The sequence below is a fragment of the Argopecten irradians genome, chromosome 11 (genome assembly GCF_041381155.1).
Source record: "Argopecten irradians isolate NY chromosome 11, Ai_NY, whole genome shotgun sequence".
Lineage (NCBI taxonomy): Eukaryota > Metazoa > Mollusca > Bivalvia > Pectinida > Pectinidae > Argopecten > Argopecten irradians.
In genome coordinates, this window is record NC_091144.1 from 1,571,964 (window position 1) to 1,595,124 (window position 23,161).

At 35.5% G+C, this 23,161-nt stretch overlaps 2 protein-coding genes across 3 annotated transcripts; both read left to right on the top strand.

Annotated features, from left to right (window-relative positions):
* The first annotated feature begins 3,712 nt into the window (after window positions 1–3,712).
* LOC138334268 (uncharacterized) lies at window positions 3,713–11,555 on the top strand. 2 transcript variants are annotated; one of them, XM_069282904.1, is made up of 2 exons: window positions 3,713–4,065; window positions 8,168–11,555. In XM_069282904.1, the coding sequence occupies exons 1-2, from the start codon at window positions 4,009–4,011 to the stop codon at window positions 9,917–9,919; spliced, it is 1,809 nt and encodes a 602-aa protein (XP_069139005.1). In that variant the 5' UTR covers window positions 3,713–4,008; the 3' UTR covers window positions 9,920–11,555. The 2 variants fall into 2 exon arrangements, with proteins under 2 accessions (XP_069139005.1, XP_069139006.1); XM_069282905.1 differs by lacking the exon at window positions 3,713–4,065 and adding an exon at window positions 4,095–4,391.
* Window positions 11,556–13,568: 2,013 nt separating this feature from the next.
* LOC138334269 (uncharacterized) lies at window positions 13,569–20,481 on the top strand. The gene is made up of 2 exons (XM_069282906.1): window positions 13,569–13,984; window positions 17,790–20,481. Exon 2 carries the CDS (start codon window positions 17,805–17,807, stop codon window positions 19,869–19,871), a length of 2,067 nt encoding a protein of 688 aa, XP_069139007.1. The 5' UTR covers window positions 13,569–13,984; window positions 17,790–17,804; the 3' UTR covers window positions 19,872–20,481.
* The last annotated feature ends 2,680 nt before the right edge of the window (window positions 20,482–23,161 follow it).

Genomic DNA, 23,161 nt, shown 5'->3' on the forward strand with positions numbered 1-23,161 from the left:
GCACAACATACACGCAACACACCGCATACATGGGAGGCCGTCCTTACATGACCATAGCTGTTAATAGGACGTTAATTAATCAAACAAACAAACATACAAACAAAGTATTATACAATTTATAACATGACAAAGGTGATGTTTCATCTGCTACCAAGGTATAATAGCAAAGACAATGTCTGTCCCAAAACACAAACATTCCTTTACAGTAGAGTCTGCCCTAAAGGATGTGAGGCTCGTTTCAACCTAGATTGAAGAAAAGAAGATTTTTGTTTTAGCAAACAATACCAATATTTTGCTCATTGATTTATACGGCTATATACTTTGATGTCGTATAGTACTTGGTGGTTATGTAACAGAATTAGAACTCACTAAATCGTACAGTGTACCTTAAATGGGGTTTAGGTCACACAACGCTGATTTAATCTAGGGATGGGTATCCCGAAAAAATTTGTATCGCCATATCTCACGATACATCATAAGTGTATTATGATAGGTATCATGACATTATGGAATTAATTTTGTACAACAAAAATTGGATAGGTTTTTTTTCTGTCAATCACCTAAAAAGAGTATGAATTAAATGTCTTGTCAATTTATCGCTTTTATTCTTGTTTTTTATCTGTAAAACAATCAAAAAAGAATAAAAATTGAATAAGGAGCAATTAACACTATATAATGTCAAATCTTCACCAGATGAAATTACCTTTGACTATGAGTCATGACTAGAAGTCAATAGAAATTATTCTTATGCTGATGTTCATGGAATGTAAAAGATATCAAATGACTAGAATTTAGAAACATAACGGGACCTTAGCAACAAAAATGAATTTCTTCCTGAAAAGTGAAAAGAAACCTAAAACAATGAAAACTCAAATATTTTCAAACATTTGGCACCGTGGTTTCCCACTTCAATTACTTCATGAAATCTATTGCATGTTTTTTTTCAGTAAGATTAGTTTGTCCACATGCATAGACTTGAGGTTTGCTCTCTGAGGATTGAGAATGTCCCCAACAGTGGAGAAAATCCGCTCCGATGCATAGTAGGGTCTTGGCCAGTCGTGCCACCATGTGAACCTCTTGAACTCATTTTCCGTCCGCCATTGTGATGGGTTACTATAAAGTGGTACATGTATTGATGGGCATTCCCTGTATAGGTTAACTTCAGATTCCGCAATACTGAGTGGGGTTTTGGGTGGCTATCATCCACAAATGTAGACATCACCAAAGATGTCTCCAAATACAGTTTCAACTGGAACATTCTCTGGTTTCTCTAACTTTATTTTCTTCGGAATGCTTGTATTCATTGGTAAAAAGCATTCTATATTGGCATCTTGGAAATCGGTAGGGAGATTAGGAAGTCCCCAAGAACTATCAGATGATTCTTCTTTCACCTTCATGGACTTCGGCTGCCTCTGTGACAATTTTATTGAAAATTATTATCCTGTTTTCTTCGGTCATGTAAGGCAGCTGCATGAACCGAGGGTCAAGTGCAGTACACACGTGGAAATTATCAGCATGCCCTTTGTAACTTCTTATGAAAGAAGGCTACCATCCGTTACATTCTAGCACGAATGTGTGATACACGCTATACTTAAGGCATTTCTGTGCTGCCATATTTAATGTGTAAGCATAGCATCTCACATGGATTTTGGTGTTGAATGCTTCAGCTGCCTTAACCATGGTGCTTGCATTATCCGAGACCAAAGGAGGATTGGAATGTTCCATTCATCTACTGCATCCTGCAGTAAAGCTGCAACATTTTCACCTGTTTTATTATTGCTCATTGTCATTTGTAGATAATGCTAGATAATGTTGTATCACAGTATTTGCTTTTCAGGATTATTTTATTATTATTTTTTTTACAAATTTAACATAAATTTTGAACTGTATATAAAAAGTATCCCTAAATTAATTATTAAAATTATGCATCATTGATGTATATCATGTTAAATTTACTGATACTACATGTATATTAAATTGACATTGTTTCTTATTAAAAAAAATCATATTTCAATAGTAGTCTGTGTTAATTCAGTTGCACGGGAGCTCCATCCATCTGTAGTGAGAGCTACCTTGAAATTAAAAAATGATATACAATTTACTGACATTAACTTAGTACACATTTATTCATTAATGCTCCACGAGTTATAATAATGAATTATGATATATTATGAATAATCAGTCATTACCAAACTTTATCATAATAAACACAAATAAATATATCTTGTGAAGCTACATGTATATTAGTACACTGGCTAATTATATAAAGGACATGATATCAGGAGGAGAAACACGCGCGTACGTCAGCCAATTCTTACGTGCCTCTGGGTGCTGGTGACGTCATCTCCTAAGAACTACTCAGGTTACAACTTCGACACTGTTTTATTATATGTTTTAAAATCGGCAAAAGAGAAACAACTCTTACATTGAAGGAGACTTCCAAAATCATGAAGAATAAATAGCAATGGGTATCAATGATCAGCTAATCAATATCAACACACTAATGAAGATACTGCAAGTAGCTAGATATATCAGTTTAAAAAATCGCTGTTTATAAAATTTTATAAATGTTTAGATATTTAGTCGGACATCAAAATAAAAGATGGAAATTGAAAAAAAATGAAAACACTCAATCGATTTTTCTCATTAATGCATACGCAATCTGAATAATATTGATTAATATTCATTCAATCACATTTTTCTCTCATTTTTCGGCATGAGCGCATCGGTGGATTACTTTTTTGGGAATATGATTAAAGTTGTATTTTACTACACTGACGAAAATGAGCCATACTTGGTCCTCTGATGCGGTCGATGTAAAAAAGTGGACTTTAGTACAGGAAATGTTGCAACTTTTTGATCATTTAAAGATTTATCCACTGCAATTAACAAACTATCTTTTCCCGAATAAGACAACTGATACATCAGATGTGAATTAGTACACAGAAACTTGATATTTTGATATTTATTTACGCTTATTAAGTATGTTTTAGGAGACATGTACAGTAAGAAACAATTGGAGTATTATTAAGCTCTGTTCAACGATTGCAAGAAAAAATCAGTAAATGAAAAAAGAAATTGTTGGAAACTTTGAATGTAAGTAAATTTCATTTTAATTCTGTATCTGTGCTTTCAATTGATAAAATGTATATATATTAATACTGAGGCATCATTTGTTGATAGAACGGTTCATGAGGAGTGAAAACTTTTCCTTACAATACTAAGTTCCTATCATATAATAATTAATTGGAATAATAATTAATGAAGCTTTTTGATGTGCATTTAAATAAATGTGATTTTCTTATTGCGTTGTATTTAAAAAAATATCAGCATTGGTAAGTTGGTCTATTGATTGATCTATCATTAGAACAAAGTGAGATATGATTATCTCCCCTCTTCCAGCATTTGTTACCATGGTTGACTGCACACATGTCCAGCCCCTTCCATGGTCATGTAATAATACTAATTTGCCATGAATCGGGGATTTAGCCCCTTTCATGGTCAAGTAATCCTGATTGGCCATGAAAGGGGGTTATTGTGGACTCAACTGTGGTAACTAGACATTTATTGGCCACACTTTTCCTTTGTGAGAGGTTGGAAGTATGCAGTAAAACCTGTTATTGTTGAACGATATGTACATACGCTATACAACAACTGCCACAAAGCGTTGGGAATTCCCACTCCAAATTTAGAATCACTTACAGGTGATCACATGATGCGTCATACAGAAGGTCGCTATAAGAACATGTACTCATGTTATAAACACACGTTTACACTTGCGACTATACAAATCGAAAGTAGGAATTCCAAAGTGCACACAAATAACGTTATCGTAATCGATGGATATTAACCTGGTATAGGGATGTGGACATATCGAAGAGTGTTACATGGCTGGACAATAACACACCTGGGACATTCAGGAACTTATATCACATGTTGCTAATAGAGGGCCTTGGAAATAATTTATCCATATTGTTACCGTGTATATAGGTTCTTGTATTCAGAAATATGGCATGCTTTGAAACCTCACAACTGCTGAGTACTGACCAGTCGAGACAAACACCGGTAAGTGGATTTTGTAGGTCTTAACCGGGGTTTGTTCCAAAGTGCACACAAATAACGTTATCGTAATCGATGGATATTAACCTGGTATATGGATGTGGACATGTAAAACAGTGTTACATGGCTGGGCAATAACACACCTGGGACATCCAGTAACTTATATCACATGTTGCTAATAGAGGGCCTTTGAAATAATTTATCCATATGTTGTCAGGAATATTGTGTTGCCTATATATAGGTTCTAGTATGCAGAAATATGGCATGCAGTGAAACCTCACAACCGCTGAGTACGTACTGACTAGTACTGACCAGTCGAGACACAAACACTGGTGAGTAGATGTTATAGATCTTAACCGGGGTTTGTTCCAACGACAATATCATGTTTACCTTAGTGTGTCCTATGTACTCAAATCTGTTCACGTCGATATAATAATCACCGAAGCATAACGCGGGTAACATTCTTGCTCACACCATGACTGACCTGATCCCGGTCTTTTTGGGAAAAAAAACTATCTTTACGTTGAGTGTTCGATAAAGTAAGCCTTTTATATCTACAACATAATATGTACTGTATTAAAAGGCTTTAAATAATTGGAGCTTTTTGATAGACATTAACTGGGAACAAGAAAAAATACTATCCGACGAAAAAACATGTTATAATATGTTAATGACCACGTGATTTTAACTCAGCAAATTTAAGAAGTTTTCCTTTATATTTGATTGTAGCAATCACTACTACTGTCTGGAAATCTTAGTAGATAGATTTATAACATGCATACCCATGGGTAACCATGCAGTACAACCTGGGGACGTCACTGCATCAATGATGTTACTGTTTTTCTTAAATAGTAGTATTATTTCTAGGACGCAGGCTGGTTGCACTGTAAAGGAGGCAGACAGACAAAATATCAATATATGGAAAATGTACTGACAGAAGAGGCTTTTTTAAAACTCTACGTTGAGGATATCAATTTGTTTAATATTTCAATTGTGAAATTATAGTAAAAACTTGGAGGTTTTGCAGGAAAAGTACTGTTTTATATTTGGTTATGAAGGATTAAAAGGATCTTTCCCTACCGTAAGGAAATGACAGTCGAGGGTTAGACTGTCGTGAATCTCCTGTCCTATTGTTTAGTTTAAGAATGAATGATGATCTTCTTCACCTGTAACTTAAATCAGTTTAATACTATAATAGTCTACCCGATTGAAAAAGCGAAGACAAATATTTGTTATTAAGGTTGTATTCTTCTCAGGTTTCAGTCCCGTTGAAGTCTCGTTTCGACAAAGATCAAAGAAGTTATGAGATTTTCAAATAAAATCTATCAATATCTGTCGGAAGTTACCAGTTGCAAATTTTGTCAAAAAATTACATTTCTGCTTTAGTAGATTTTTTTATATGGGATTTTAAGAAATGGCCCATTTGGCGGCCATTTTGAAATTGTGTCTTTTTTCGCTTTGAGTAGAGCCACAGTTTTACCATTTTTTACTGAAATTGTTTTTACTTAAATCATCACTGCGTCAGTATTTTTAGCTGTATTGAGGTAATTTTTGCTGTAAATCTTTACTGGGTTCGTGGTAATTAAAATATTGAGCATTAATGTGTGATATGATACACTTTTGTCTCTTTATTTTTACATTTAATGGTAATTTGAGCAAAATTATTTTTATCAATTAGGTATCTTTGAGTGACAATAGCTCAAAAAAGAGCACACGCAGATATGTTTTTTCTTCTATTTTCTTTTATGGCATGAACTCCTATTTCCAAAAATCTATATGAGAAAAAAAGTTTAATACAAGAAAATTTGACTTCTCAGAGGAGTACATCCTTAAACTCTATCAAATTGACGATTTTTAGGTCATCTGACACGAAGACACATTTTGAACTTATTAGCGAGTTCTACCGATGGAATTTGGCTGAAACTTGCATGAAACGACTCTGACGTGGTCATGACTAAGTGTTGTGATTTTTCGGGTCGATCTAAAATCCAAGATGGCCGCCACAGCTGCAATCTTGAAAGCACATTTTTAACTTCTCATTGACAAGTTCTACAGATTTGGCTGAATTTTGCCTGAAATTATTCTGACATGGTCCCGACAACGTGTTGTTACATCTCTGATTACTCAATATCGACAATGGCTACCATGGCACCATATCTAATTAATTACCTATATGATTATTGCCAAGGTAGTGAGATGACCGTTAAGGCCCTTGGGCCTCTTGCTATTTTTAATTTGTCACAAACTTCGTTTAACTCGTTTCACTGTGAAAACAAGAAAATTCGTAGAATTTCCATCCCCCGCTTTCAGGACATAATGTAGATAAACATTATTGAAGTTAATAAGTAGAATGTGTAAAGTAATGTCCGCTGAAAGTGACTATTAAACTTGGCATTTAAGTTCCATACTAACTTTTAAGAAAATGGCAGAAAATGCATTTTTAGTACATCAAAGGGACATAACTTTACTACATAATGTCGACCAAAAAAGTTCAATTGTCGGTCAATCGAACTTGACCAAGCCCTTAAGGCATTTGACCTTGTTAACAAGTTTGAAGAAAATCGGTTAATTTTTTTTAAATTATTGCAGGGAAATGGCAGAAAATGACTTTTTTTTATTAAATCAAAGGGCCATAACTCTGCCGAGTTGCGATCGAACTTGACCAAGCCCTTAAGATATTTAACTTTGTTACCAACTTTGAAGAAAATCGGTTAAGGTTCATGTAAAGGCTTTAAACAGTGATATTTTGCAACCCTAAAACTCATTACTGCGCTGCAATTGAACAGAACTAATTTCATCAATTGTTGGTATATACCCAGGCTAACTGTCAGTCTTACTGTTGATATGTAATTTGTGAAGCTGCTTGTAAAACTCAGTAATATATGAGAAAAATGTATATTTCTGGAGAAGACATAGAACTCGTGTGAATTGCATTGATGGAACCAAATATTCATGCCATCGTGTTCAGCTGTGAATATGCCAGGTACTCCAACAGTTTGTTTGGCAAAATCGGACCAGCAAATAGCGCAGGAGCCTATTGTAGTAAATACAAATGGCTGCTATAAATGGCGGATCACAAATATCGCATATAAGAAGCCATCTCAATTGATACAAATGTTCTTATAGACACCATAAGGTACTCTGAACATGACAAGAAGACTCTTCACGAAAAAATAGTTCAACCGATCTGTTTGGGGCGGAAAATGCAAATTTCCGGATGGAACCTCAAAGTCCATATTATAACTATTTTTTTTCGTAAATAGTCTTCTTGTCATGTTCAGAGTACCTTATAGTGTATATAAGAGCACTTGTATTTATTAGTTATTCTACGGAAGTGGCAGAAAATGACTTTTTTTATTAAATCAAAGGGCCATAACTCTGCTAATTAAGATCTGCCAAAAGTGGCAATCGAAATTGGCTAAGCCCTTAAGGCATTTAACTTTGTTACCAAGTTTTAACAATATTAGTTTTAACATTTGTTAGTTATTACACAGAAACTGCAGAAAAATGGCATTTGTTGTAAATTAAAGGGCCATAACTCTGATAAATAACATCCGCTGAAAGAGTTGTTCGAACCTGGTCAGGCATTTAAGGCATTCAACCTTGTTACCAAGTTTGAAGAAAATCGGTTAATATTTTTCACAGTTATTGTACAGAGGTGGCAGAAACTGACTTTTTTATTTAAGCAAAGGGTCCTAACTCCGCTAAATAAGCAATTTACCTCGTGCTCCATTGGTTAATCATCTCATAAAATACACAAAGTAAGAGGTTAATCCTTAAATGACGTTTTACAGCTTCCGGTTAAGCACGCATATAAGTTCTGAAGTGCAGGTATCTCTGTCCGATGGGGTAAAAGGGATATTCTACTATCAGGATCACACAATGTTGTACAGCCCTCTGGTAGAATATCCCTATCTTTCATAACAACATATGCAAGAGTTTTATATCATCGTATAATAGTCACATGTGAATACTACAGTCTCCCAAAACGGCACCCACCAGTAATACACTCGTCGCTTAATAAAGGAAGCACATGTGAATGATATTTACACCTGATTTCATTGAACCTTACATACACTGCTACATTTATTCTGTTTTACATTTACAGGATCTCCCATCCACTATGTCGGACCAGTTGTGCGAGGATTCCTGGATATTGTACCATGTTCTTGACAGGTTGATAGGAGGTCGACCAATGGTAACCATCAGTAGGAGACTGACTCTTATAAACGATCTATTATATAATGCTTCAGCAGTATCACAGGTACAGCTGTCTACGGGAAGTTCAGCTGAAGGAATATTGATGAAAGGTTCGGACAAAGACTCGATGCTGATTGACAAAATGGTGATTATTTTAGACTTTGATCAGGAATCGTTGAGCATAACCTCTGATCTTCGTAATGAATCTGTGTTTATCATGAGAGACTCTAACGACCGACCTGGATATGTGAATTTGGAATTAATCAATATGAGACAGCAACCTCCCGCAATGTTGTTAGAATCTATTGTTCCTTTTGGAAATTCACATTTTCTATCGAGTGCATTGTATACACGATGCGCTGCGTTTATACTCAGTACTGTTTTCCAGGTCCCCATAGAAACACATGGACCATCAACGCCTCTGCTGAACGAAAAGAGTAAAGTAGGCTCTGATATGGATATCGTTTGCGCTTTCTCCTGTAGTAGTTGGCCAGTAGTGGCTCATGAATGGGTGACAAGATCCCGGATGTATAATTGGCCAGTTGCGAGTTTGAGAGATCAGATCATTAATGGTGGATGCTATGTGGTGCCTGTTGGGGATAAGACATCAGAATATGCGTTCATGCAATGGAGAATTTCATTCGCGTCTGCGGAACGCAAGCTCATTCATTCGTTTAGTCATGTCCAGTTCCTTGTTTACTGTCTACTCAAGTACCTCTTCAAACAGGTGTCCGACAGATTAAAAGACATCTACGGAGATGAAGATATCATTTCATCATATATCCTCAAAACAGTTGTCTTTCATGCGTTGGAAACTACACCAACATCTCTGTGGCAAGAGAAAAATACATTTCTTTGTTTCATGCTATGTTTGAAAATGTTATCCGCGTACGTGAAAGCTGGACACTGCCCAAATTATTTTATTTACAAACACAATATGTTTCTTGGAAAGGTTTGTGGGAACCGTCAACAAAAACTGTATCGTTTTCTTGGTGATATCCATGATATGGCTTGGGGTTCTTTGTCTATTGGCACGTTTATCAAACCAACAGTCGGCGACCATATCGATCAGGTGAAACGCGGGGAATGGGAAGCAATTCTCATTCCATCAACTCGATCAGAAAAAGAATGTGATTTGAAAATCATCAGAGAAACGTTGCAACCCGTTCACAATTATTCAGCTCCTGGATCGCTAAAACTTCTGTGTAACCTTTTATATAAATCCGAGTCAGACATGGACGACTTCATCGCTTACTATGGCTTGGTAAACGGGATGTCCGTAGAAGGGATGGAAACATTTGCGAACGACGTCTGTGATAGGGGAAATAAAGGAATGTACAAATCACTCAGGAGATCAAAAAGGCTCTTAACACCGCTGGTCTCAGCATGTTCAAGTCAAGGAATTTTACCATTAGCAACATATCACTTCCAGACCGGGAATTACCAGAAGTCACTGGAGATGTGTGGACAGGTGATAACATACTGGAAATTATATGTTAATGACCACCTAAGTATGAAGGATGAGATAAGATATGAACATCTCTGCTGTGGGCGCGGATATACCCTCCTTCAAAAATGTCAAATAGCATGTTCATCAGATATAAAGATTACCAAGAATTCCTCGCGCGTATGTTTCCATACCAACTACAGCCAGAATTAGAGCGCTGCACGTTAGGACGACTTACGATTTCTCCAGTTCCGTATGCTATATTTCTGTCATTCCTGTGCTACCATGAGCTTGGTGACACGAGAAGACGGGATAAAACACTAACAAATCTACAAATTATAAAGTATGATGAGGTACAGGGAGTAAGAAAGTTCTGGATTGTCCACAATCTAATCGGGATTTGTTATGAAATGGTTGGGGATATATCCGGGGCTCTGAGGGAATACAGGGCCTCTATCAATGACCAAACACCCTTACAATGCCTAAATCCTGCAAAAGAGAGAATAGCAAGACTAGCAAAATACCAATCCAGTGGTGCCATTTGAACACATTATGCAGTTGTTTGCAGTCATTGTATCGCGTCTTTTGTAGGCTATGAACATTTAAAAAGTGGTAAAGTAATGCTGAACATTAGATAGTTTTGAGTCAGATATGACATATTTATCAATCTGCAGCATATTGTCTATTTGTCGTTAAAACAAATACTTTCTTATTTTGACACCACTCGGCGATATTGATCTGCCGTCTTTCAAATCATATTTAACTCGTAACCTGTCATTTTGCAGGTAAACAGTGAAATGAAAGGTACTGTGTCAAATAAATATCTATATTATATATATTTTAACACAAGGCAATTCAAGTATATATATATATAGTGGAATATCTTGCTGTTATATTGTAATCCCAAACCAAGTAGATACCAATGTCACCAACCGGATGTGGGTAACTGTAGTTACGCTCTACAAAAATAGTGACGATGATTTAGGTCAGATTTCGCATGCGTCAGTTTACGTAATTTTTAAGGGTTTATTCGTGTCATCTAGTGAATCAGTTACCCACTGACGAGATCATAACATGCATTCAGTTACCGTCAACATGGTCATATTTACATGGCTATTTTCTTCTTTTATAGAGATTTAAAGTTGAGCGCCACGCTTCAAAATTTAGTTATTTTATCTTATAAATACATGTTATTGACTATTATTGCTCATTGTCATTTGTAGATAATGCTAGATATTGTTGTATCACAGTATTTGCTTTGCAGGATTTTTTATTATTATTTTTTTTTACAATTTAACATAAATTTAGAACTGTTTATAAAAAAGTATCCCTAAATTAATTATTAAAATTATGCATCATTGATGTATATCATGTTAAATTTATTGATACTACATGTATATTAAATTGACAATGTTTCTTATTTAAAAAAAATCATATTTCAATAGTAGTCTATGCTATTTAATTAAAACACTTAATTAATGTTTACCTGTATGATTTTCTGGTATTGCACGAGTCTGAAGAACATCATTCCGCATTGTCCAATTTTCATCAATGTTGCAGGATGTAACAGTGATGTAAGATTCCGTTGCACGGGAGCTCCATCCATTTGTAGTGAGAGCTACCTAGGATTAGAAAATGATATACAATTTACTGACTTTAACTTAGTACACATTTATTCATTAATGCTCCACGAGTTATAATAATAAATTATGATATATTATGAATATAAATCATAACCAAACTTTATTATAATAAACGCAAATAAATATAAGTTGTGACGCTACATGTATATGTGTACACTGGCTAATGTACACAACAAACCTATATAAGCACCTAACTTTTCCTAAACAGATATCGTACAGTTATTTATGTTCACTTAACAGTCACTTTGTCTTACCAATTCAGCATGTTGTAAACTCTTCTTCACTTCCTCATAAACCTGTGAATACATTTTAGGGATGATAATTTCCGAGAAAGTTTTTCTTGACGGTACTATATACCGAGGGTCGCATTCACTAATCATTTCTTTGAAATCCGTCGATCTTTTACAATAAATCTCGGTACTTTAGTTGTTATTCTCTGTGTCTTTTCTGATGAAGATGGGTATGGCTTGTGTGTGGAAAATGCTTGATTGATTGACTGTTGTTGTGCTTGTTTGTTATGCGAGATAATGTCTGTGTTACTTCCGCTCGATGTTTGCAAACACTTACTACTGGACGGGACGCTAGCTGCAGTAGCTGGGTGATGGCAATGCAAGTGAGTCGTCAGGTTCGTTGTCCCGCCAATACATTTAACGATTGTCCTACACAATCGACATCCAGTGATCTTTTCCTCGCTATTTCTTTCTCCTTTACGTACGATAAGGCCAAAATGCTGCCATACAGCCGCTTTGGCTTTTGGATTTTTTACGAGGTTATCATCCATGCCTATGAAGGCCGCCATTTTGAAACGTTATTAAGCACAAGATCGATCGTAATCTACCTATAATAACATCCAAAAAATCCATCTTAACCTATACATTTGGCTGAAATGTTGTTAAAACATATATTTTAGTTTTAATTTTAAATGGTCATTCCCGAATGATTCCGAGTGAACCGATACGACTTAATCGTACCGCGATACGTATCGTTTTCAAACTGAACCTGGATATATCGGTATACCGATAATACCGCGCACCACTTATTTACTCGATACTTTTGTACGGTTTAAACCCCTCAAAACATTAGATGATACATTTACTACACATAAATGCAACAGAGCAGTATGTTATGCAACACAATTATTTCTTGCAATATGAATCACATGGCAGGTAAAGGACAGGATATCAGGAGGAGATACACGTCAGCCAATTCTTACGTGCCTCTGGGTGCTGGTGACGTCATCTCCTGAGAAACTACTCAGGTTACAACTTCGACACTGTTTTAATATGTTTTAAAATCGGCAGAAGGGAAACAACTCTTACATTGAAGGAGCCGTCCACAATCATAAAGAATAAACAGCAATGGATATGCTATACAAATCAATATCAACAAACTAATGCAGATAATGCAAGTAGCTAGATACGTCAGTTTAAAACAATCGCTGTTTATAAAATCTAATAAATGTTGAGATATTTAATCGGAAAACAAAATGAAACATGGAAATTGAAAAAAAAAGAAACTAATCAATCGATTTGTTCTCATTAATTCATACGCAATCTGAATAGTATTGATTAATATTCATTCAATCACAATTTTCTCTCATTTTTCGGCATGAGCGCATCGGAGGACAACTTTTTTGGGAATATGATTAAAGTTGTATTTTACTACACTCACAAAAATAAGCCATAGTTGGTCCTCTGATGCGGTCGATGTAAAAAAAAGTACTGGAAACCCCACCCAAAAACATAAATTAGACGATGTTGCAACTTTTTGATCATTTAAAAATTTATATATTGCAATTAACAAACTATCTTTTCCCGAATAAAATAACTGATATATCCGATGTGAATTATAAGTACACATAAACTTGATATTTTGATATTTATTTACGCTTATTAAGTATATAGAACGGGTGTGACAATATTTTTGAAACACCATATAATAAATAGTAATTAATACGATATAAGAGTGCTAAAATACATTTTGATATCTAATGACCTTTAAACGATACAACACCCCATTTCCACAATAACAACAAACACGTTCCAACGTACTGGCTGTGCTTTTGATACGATAGAGAGATACTTTTGTAATTCAGCTGGTTACTATAAGGGTTTTAAACAGGATGTCCATTCTCCATCTGTGTAATACACAACCAGTTATTGTTGAACGATATATACATACGCTATACCACAACTGCCACAAAGCGTTGGGAATTCCCACTCCAAATTTAGAATAACTTACAGGTGATCACATGATGCGTCATACAGAAACTCGCTATAAGACCATTTACTCTTGTTATAAACTTACGTTTACACTTGCGACTATACAAATCGAAAGTAGGAATTCCAAAGTGCACACAAATAACGTTATCGTAATCGATGGATATTAACCTGGTATATGGATGTGGACATGTAAAACAGTGTTACATGGCTGGGCAATAACACACCTGGGACATCCAGTAACTTATATCACATGTTGCTAATAGAGGGCCTTTGAAATAATTTATCCATATGTTGTCAGGAATATTGTGTTGCCTATATATAGGTTCTAGTATGCAGAAATATGGCATGCAGTGAAACCTCACAACCGCTGAGTACGTACTGACTAGTACTGACCAGTCGAGACACAAACACTGGTGAGTAGATGTTATAGATCTTAACCGGGGTTTGTTCCAACGACAATATCATGTTTACCTTAGTGTGTCCTATGTACTCAAATCTGTTCACGTCGATATAATAATCACCGAAGCATAACGCGGGTAACATTCTTGCTCACACCATGACTGACCTGATCCCGGTCTTTTTGGAAAAAAAAACTATCTTGACGTTGAGTGTTCGATAAAGTAAGCCTTTTATATCTACAACATAATATGTACTGTATTAAAAGGCTTTAAATAATTGGAGCTTTTTGATAGACATTAACTGGGAACAAGAAAAAATACTATCCGACGAAAAAACATGTTATAATATGTTAATGACCACGTGATTTTAACTCAGCAAATTTAATAAGTTTTCCTTTATATTTGATTGTAGCAATCACTACTCCTGTCTGGAAATCTTAGTAGATAGATTTATAACATGCATACCCTTGGGTAACCATGCAGTACAACCTGGGGACGTCACTGCATCAATGATGTTACTGTTTTTCTTAAATAGTAGTATTATTTCTAGGACGCAGGCTGGTTGCACTGTAAAGGAGGCAGAAAGACATCTGTCCGCTACAAATATCAATATATGGAAAATGTACTGACAGAAGAGGCTTTTTTAAAACTCTGCGTTGAGGATATCAATATGTTGAATATTTCAATTGTGAAATTATAGTAAAAACGTGGAGGTTTTGCAGGAAAAGTACTGTTTTATATTTGGTTATGAAGGATTAAAAGGATCTTTCCTACCGTAAGGAAATGACAGTCGAGGGTTAGACTGTCGTGAATTTCCTGTCCTATTGTTTAGTTTAAGAATGAATGATACATCTTCTGCACCTTTAACTTAAATCAGTTTAAAACTATAATAGTCTACTTTGTATACAAACTCTATCAAATTGACGATTTTTAGGTCATCTGACACGAAGACACATTTTGAACTTATTAGCGAGTTCTACCAATGGAATTTGGCTGAAACTTGCCTGAAACGACTCTGACGTGGTCATGACTAAGTGTTGTGATTTTTCGGGTCGATCTAAAATCCAAGATGGCCGCCACAGCCGCAATCTTGAAAACACATTTTTAACTTCTCATTGACAAGTTCTACAGGTAAGATTTGGCTGAATCATGCCTGAAATTGTGGCTATTAAAAAGTGACTATTAAACTTGGCATTTAAGTTCCGTACTAACTTTTAAGAAAATGGCAGAAAATGCATTTTTAGTACATCAAAGGGACATAACTTTACTACATAATGTCGACCAAAAAAGTTCGATTGTCGGTCAATCGAACTTGACCAAGCCCTTAAGGCATTTGACCTTGTTAACAAGTTTGAAGAAAATCGGTTAATTTTTTTTTTAAATTATTGCAGGGAAATGGCAGAAAATGACTTTTTTATTAAATCAAAGGGCCATAACTCTGCCAAATTGCGAGTTGCGATCGAACTTGACCAAGCCCTTAAGATATTTAACTTTGTTACCAACTTTGAAGAAAATCGGTTAAGGTTCATGTAAAGGCTTTAAACAGTGATATTTTGCAACCCTAAAACTCATTACTGTGCTGTAATTGAACAGAACTAATTTCATCAATTGTTGGTATATACCCTGGCTAACTGTCAGTCTTACTGTTGATATGTAATTTGTGAAGCTGCTTGTAAAACTCAGTAAAATATGAGAAAAATGTATATTTCTGGAGAAGACATAGAACTCGTGTGAATTGCATTGATGGAACCAAATATTCATGCCATCGTGTTCAGTTGTGAATATGCCAGGTACTCCAACAGTTTGTTTGGCAACATCGGACCAGCAAATAGCGTAGGAGCCTATTGTAGTAAATGCAAATGGCTGCTATAAATGGCGGATCACAAATATCGCATATAAGAAGCCATCTCAATTGATACAAATGTTCTTATAGACACCATAAGGTACTCTGAACATGACAAGAAGACTCTTCACGAAAAAATAGTTCAACCGATCTGTTTGGGGCGGAAAATGCAAATTTCCGGATGGAACCTCAAAGTCCATATTATAACTATTTTTTTTCGTAAATAGTCTTCTTGTCATGTTCAGAGTACCTTATAGTGTATATAAGAGCACTTGTATTTATTAGTTATTCTACGGAAGTGGCAGAAAATGACCTTTTTTATTAAATCAAAGGGCCATAACTCTGCTAATTAAGATCTGCCAAAAGTGGCCATCGAAATTGGCTAAGCCGTTAAGGCATTTAACTTTGTTACCAAGTTTTAACAATATTAGTTTTAACATTTGTTAGTTATTACACAGAAACTGCAGAAAAATGACATTTGTTGTAAATTAAAGGGTCATAACTCTGATAAATAACATCCGCTGAAAGAGTTGTTCGAACCTGGTCAGGCATTTAAGGCATTCAAGCTTGTTACCAAGTTTGAAGAAAATCGGTTAATATTTTTCACAGTTATTGTACGGAGGTGGCATAAACTGACTTTTTTATTTAAGCAAAGGGTCCTAACTCCGCTAAATAAGGTTCGTTGAAAGTCGCGATCGAACTTGTCCGAGTCCTTAAGGCATTTAACCTTGTTACTAAGTTTGAAGAAAATCTGTTTACATTTGTTACACTTATTGCACGGAAATGGCAGAAAATGACGTTTTTAGTAATACAAAGACCATAACTCCGCTAAATAACCTTGTCACTAAGTTTGAAGAAATTCGGATTACATTTGTTTCGGAGAAAGCAGGGGATAAAAACCAATAATCCAAATCATTCAACATATTCGAAGTCAATGAAATATTGATATATTATTGTATTGTATCAATTATTACTCAGATAAGTCTTTTCATCGGATGAACATCAAAGATATATGTGAAGGAAGGTGGACATCCGATTTCGATGATGAAAGTTGATCGGGTGTTCTAATTAAAGGGTGATACAGATTGTCCAATTGGACTGGACATATGAATGTTTATTTGCATATATTAACTATTGCCACTGTTTCTGTATCGATAAAATAATTTGGAGCAGATCTGTTTATTTCCCTATAACTTAAGTGCAAAACGTGATCATGTCCGGTACGTATGGATACATGTAAACATTGGTGGACTTCCTTTGACATTCCGCAAAATCACGTGTCAATGTTTACAAATAACACATGTACGAAACAATCGGATACACACAAGAAAACAGATTTATTGTTTTATTATTTTATTGCTATTTGACATAAAAAAGAACTATATTTTGTGATGTCATAGAAAAATAGAGCGGATGAAGCTAGTCAACGGCGCGCTATTTCTGAATGACTGTTGTGTACGGTTAAACTAAACATGACGACATAATTTTGACGGCGAATAGCACACGGTAAATGATTGTAACTGATGTTCTGGTGGATTCTATTGTTTAAAGAAAATATTGTAAATATAATTATTAACCTTACGCAATTTACCTCGTGCTCCATTGGTTAATCATCTCATAAAATACACAAAGTAAGAGGTTAATCCTTAAATGACGTTTTACAGCTTCCGGTTAAGCACGCATCTAAGTTCTGAAGTGCAGGTATCTCTGTCCGATGGGGTAAAAGGGATATTCTACTATCAGGATCACACAATGTTGTACAACCCTCTGTAGAATATCCCTATCTTTCACAACAACGTATGCAAGAGTTTTATATCATCGTATAATAGTCACATGTGAATACTACAGTCTCCCAAAACGGCACCCACCAGTAATACACTCGTCGCTTAATAAAGGAAGCACATGTGAATGATATTTACACCTGATTTCATTGAACCTTACATACACTGCTACATTTATTCTGTTTTACATTTACAGGATCTCCCATCCACTATGTCGGACCAGTTGTGCGAGGATTCCTGGATATTGTACCATGTTCTTGACAGGTTGATAGGAGGTCGACCAATGGTAACCATCAGTAGGAGACTGACTCTTATAAACGATCTATTATATAATGCTTCAGCAGTATCACAGGTACAGCTGTCTACGGGAAGTTCAGCTGAAGGAATATTGATGAAAGGTTCGGACAAAGACTCGATGCTGATTGACAAAATGGTGATTATTTTAGACTTTGATCAGGAATCGTTGAGCATAACCTCTGATCTTCGTAATGAATCTGTGTTTATCATGAGAGACTCTAACGACCGACCTGGATATGTGAATTTGGAATTAATCAATATGAGACAGCAACCTCCCGCAATGTTGTTAGAATCTATTGTTCCTTTTGGAAATTCACATTTTCTATCGAGTGCATTGTATACACGATGCGCTGCGTTTATACTCAGTACTGTTTTCCAGGTCCCCATAGAAACACATGGACCATCAACGCCTCTGCTGAACGAAAAGAGTAAAGTAGGCTCTGATATGGATATCGTTTGCGCTTTCTCCTGTAGTAGTTGGCCAGTAGTGGCTCATGAATGGGTGACAAGATCCCGGATGTATAATTGGCCAGTTGCGAGTTTGAGAGATCAGATCGTTAATGGTGGATGCTATGTGGTGCCTGTTGGGGATAAGACATCAGAATATGCGTTCATGCAATGGAGAATTTCATTCGCGTCTGCGGAACGCAAGCTCATTCATTCGTTTAGTCATGTCCAGTTCCTTGTTTACTGTCTACTCAAGTACCTTTTCAAACAGGTGTCCGACAGATTAAAAGACATCTACGGAGATGAAGATATCATTTCATCATATATCCTCAAAACAGTTGTCTTTCATGCGTTGGAAACTACACCAACATCTCTGTGGCAAGAGAAAAATACATTTCTTTGTTTCATGCTATGTTTGAAAATGTTATCCGCGTACGTGAAAGCTGGACACTGCCCAAATTATTTTATTTACAAACACAATATGTTTCTTGGAAAGGTTTGTGGGAACCGTCAACAAAAACTGTATCGTTTTCTTGGTGATATCCATGATATGGCTTGGGGTTCTTTGTCTATTGGCACGTTTATCAAACCAACAGTCGGCGACCATATCGATCAGGTGAAACGCGGGGAATGGGAAGCAATTCTCATTCCATCAACTCGATCAGAAAAAGAATGTGATTTGAAAATCATCAGAGAAACGTTGCAACCCGTTCACAATTATTCAGCTCCTGGATCGCTAAAACTTCTGTGTAACCTTTTATATAAATCCGAGTCAGACATGGACGACTTCATCGCTTACTATGGCTTGGTAAACGGGATGTCCGTAGAAGGGATGGAAACATTTGCGAACGACGTCTGTGATAGGGGAAATAAAGGAATGTACAAATCACTCAGGAGATCAAAAAGGCTCTTAACACCGCTGGTCTCAGCATGTTCAAGTCAAGGAATTTTACCATTAGCAACATATCACTTCCAGACCGGGAATTACCAGAAGTCACTGGAGATGTGTGGACAGGTGATAACATACTGGAAATTATATGTTAATGACCACCTAAGTATGAAGGATGAGATAAGATATGAACATCTCTGCTGTGGGCGCGGATATACCCTCCTTCAAAAATGTCAAATAGCATGTTCATCAGATATAAAGATTACCAAGAATTCCTCGCGTATGTTTCCATACCAACTACAGCCAGAATTAGAGCGCTGCACGTTAGGACGACTTACGATTTCTCCAGTTCCGTATGCTATATTTCTGTCATTCCTGTGCTACCATGAGCTTGGTGACACGAGAAGACGGGATAAAACACTAACAAATCTACAAATTATAAAGTATGATGAGGTACAGGGAGTAAGAAAATTCTGGATTGTCCACAATCTAATCGGGATTTGTTATGAAATGGTTGGGGATATATCCGGGGCTCTGAGGGAATACAGGGCCTCTATCAATGACCAAACACCCTTACAATGCCTAAATCCTGCAAAAGAGAGAATAGCAAGACTAGCAAAATACCAATCCAGTGGTGCCATTTGAACACATTATGCAGTTGTTTGCAGTCATTGTATCGCGTCTTTTGTAGGCTATGAACATTTAAAAAGTGGTAAAGTAATGCTGAACATTAGATAGTTTTGAGTCAGATATGACATATTTATCAATCTGCAGCATATTGTCTATTTGTCGTTAAAACAAATACTTTCTTATTTTGACACCACTCGGCGATATTGATCTGCCGTCTTTCAAATCATATTTAACTCGTAACCTGTGATTTTGCAGGTAAACAGTGAAATGAAAGGTACTGTGTCAAATAAATATCTATATTATATATATTTTAACACAAGGCAATTCAAGTATATATATATATAGTGGAATATCTTGCTGTTATATTGTAATCCCAAACCAAGTAGATACCAATGTCACCAACCGGATGTGGGTAACTGTAGTTACGCTCTACAAAAATAGTGACGATGATTTAGGTCAGATTTCGCATGCGTCAGTTTACGTAATTTTTAAGGGTTTATTCGTGTCATCTAGTGAATCAGTTACCCACTGACGAGATCATAACATGCATTCAGTTACCGTCAACATGGTCATATTTACATGGCTATTTTCTTCTTTTATAGAGATTTAAAGTTGAGCGCCACGCTTCAAAATTTAGTTATTTTTTATCTTATAAATACATGTTATTGACTATTATTGCTCATTGTCATTTGTAGATAATGCTAGATATTGTTGTATCACAGTATTTGCTTTGCAGGATTTTTTATTATTATTTTTTTTTACAATTTAACATAAATTTAGAACTGTTTATAAAAAAGTATCCCTAAATTAATTATTAAAATTATGCATCATTGATGTATATCATGTTAAATTTATTGATACTACATGTATATTAAATTGACAATGTTTCTTATTTTAAAAAAATCATATTTCAATAGTAGTCTATGCTATTTAATTAAAACACTTAATTAATGTTTACCTGTATGATTTTCTGGTATTGCACGAGTCTGAAGAACATCATTCCGCATTGTCCAATTTTCATCAATGTTGCAGGATGTAACAGTGATGTAAGATTCCGTTGCACGGGAGCTCCATCCATTTGTAGTGAGAGCTACCTAGGATTAGAAAATGATATACAATTTACTGACTTTAACTTAGTACACATTTATTCATTAATGCTCCACGAGTTATAATAATAAATTATGATATATTATGAATATAAATCATAACCAAACTTTATTATAATAAACGCAAATAAATATAAGTTGTGACGCTACATGTATATGTGTACACTGGCTAATGTACACAACAAACCTATATAAGCACCTAACCTTTCCTAAACAGATATCATGAGTTATTTAGGCTCACTTTGTCTTACCAATTCAGCATGTTGTAAACTCTTCTTCACTTCCTCATAAACATGTGAATACATTTTAGGGATGATAATTTCCGAGAAAGTTTTTCTTGACGGTACTATATACCGAGGGTCGCATTCACTAATCATTTCTTTGAAATCCGTCGATCTTTTACAATAAATCTCGGTACTTTAGTTGTTATTCTCTGTGTCTTTTCTGATGAAGATGGGTATGGCTTGTGTGTGGAAAATGCTTGATTGATTGACTGTTGTTGTGCTTGTTTGTTATGCGAGATAATGTCTGTGTTACTTCCGCTCGATGTTTGCAAACACTTACTACTGGACGGGACGCTAGCTGCAGTAGCTGGGTGATGGCAATGCAAGTGAGTCGTCAGGTTCGTTGTCCCGCCAATACATTTAACGATTGTCCTACACAATCGACATCCAGTGATCTTTTCCTCGCTATTTCTTTCTCCTTTACGTACGATAAGGCCAAAATGCTGCCATACAGCCGCTTTGGCTTTTGGATTTTTTACGAGGTTATCATCCATGCCTATGAAGGCCGCCATTTTGAAACGTTATTAAGCACAAGATCGATCGTAATCTACCTATAATAACATCCAAAAAATCCATCTTAACCTATACATTTGGCTGAAATGTTGTTAAAACATATATTTTAGTTTTAATTTTAAATGGTCATTCCCGAATGATTCCGAGTGAACCGATACGACTTAATCGTACCGCGATACGTATCGTTTTCAAACTGAACCTGGATATATCGGTATACCGATAATACCGCGCACCACTTATTTACTCGATACTTTTGTACGGTTTAAACCCCTCAAAACATTAGATGATACATTTACTACACATAAATGCAACAGAGCAGTATGTTATGCAACACAATTATTTCTTGCAATATGAATCACATGGCAGGTAAAGGACAGGATATCAGGAGGAGATACACGTCAGCCAATTCTTACGTGCCTCTGGGTGCTGGTGACGTCATCTCCTGAGAAACTACTCAGGTTACAACTTCGACACTGTTTTAATATGTTTTAAAATCGGCAGAAGGGAAACAACTCTTACATTGAAGGAGCCGTCCACAATCATAAAGAATAAACAGCAATGGATATGCTATACAAATCAATATCAACAAACTAATGCAGATAATGCAAGTAGCTAGATACGTCAGTTTAAAACAATCGCTGTTTATAAAATCTAATAAATGTTGAGATATTTAATCGGAAAACAAAATGAAACATGGAAATTGAAAAAAAAGAAACTAATCAATCGATTTGTTCTCATTAATTCATACGCAATCTGAATAGTATTGATTAATATTCATTCAATCACAATTTTCTCTCATTTTTCGGCATGAGCGCATCGGAGGACAACTTTTTTGGGAATATGATTAAAGTTGTATTTTACTACACTCACAAAAATAAGCCATAGTTGGTCCTCTGATGCGGTCGATGTAAAAAAAAAGTACTGGAAACCCCACCCAAAAACATAAATTAGACGATGTTGCAACTTTTTGATCATTTAAAAATTTATATATTGCAATTAACAAACTATCTTTTCCCGAATAAAATAACTGATATATCCCATGTGAATTATAAGTACACATAAACTTGATATTTTGATATTTATTTACGCTTATTAAGTATATAGAACGGGTGTGACAATATTTTTGAAACACCATATAATAAATAGTAATTAATACGATATAAGAGTGCTAAAATACATTTTGATATCTAATGACCTTTAAACGATACAACACCCCATTTCCACAATAACAACAAACACGTTCCAACGTACTGGCTGTGCTTTTGATACGATAGAGAGATACTTTTGTAATTCAGCTGGTTACTATAAGGGTTTTAAACAGGATGTCCATTCTCCATCTGTGTAATACACAACCAGTTATTGTTGAACGATATATACATACGCTATACCACAACTGCCACAA

Coding starts and splice junctions, on each gene's coding strand:
- LOC138334268 (XM_069282904.1), top strand. CDS start 4,009: ATGGCATGCTTTGAAACCTCACAACTGCTGAGTACTGACCAGTCGAGA. Junction 4,066..8,167: donor ACCAGTCGAGACAAACACCG/GTAAGTGGATTT, acceptor TTACATTTACAG/GATCTCCCATCCACTATGTC.
- LOC138334269 (XM_069282906.1), top strand. CDS start 17,805: ATGTCGGACCAGTTGTGCGAGGATTCCTGGATATTGTACCATGTTCTT.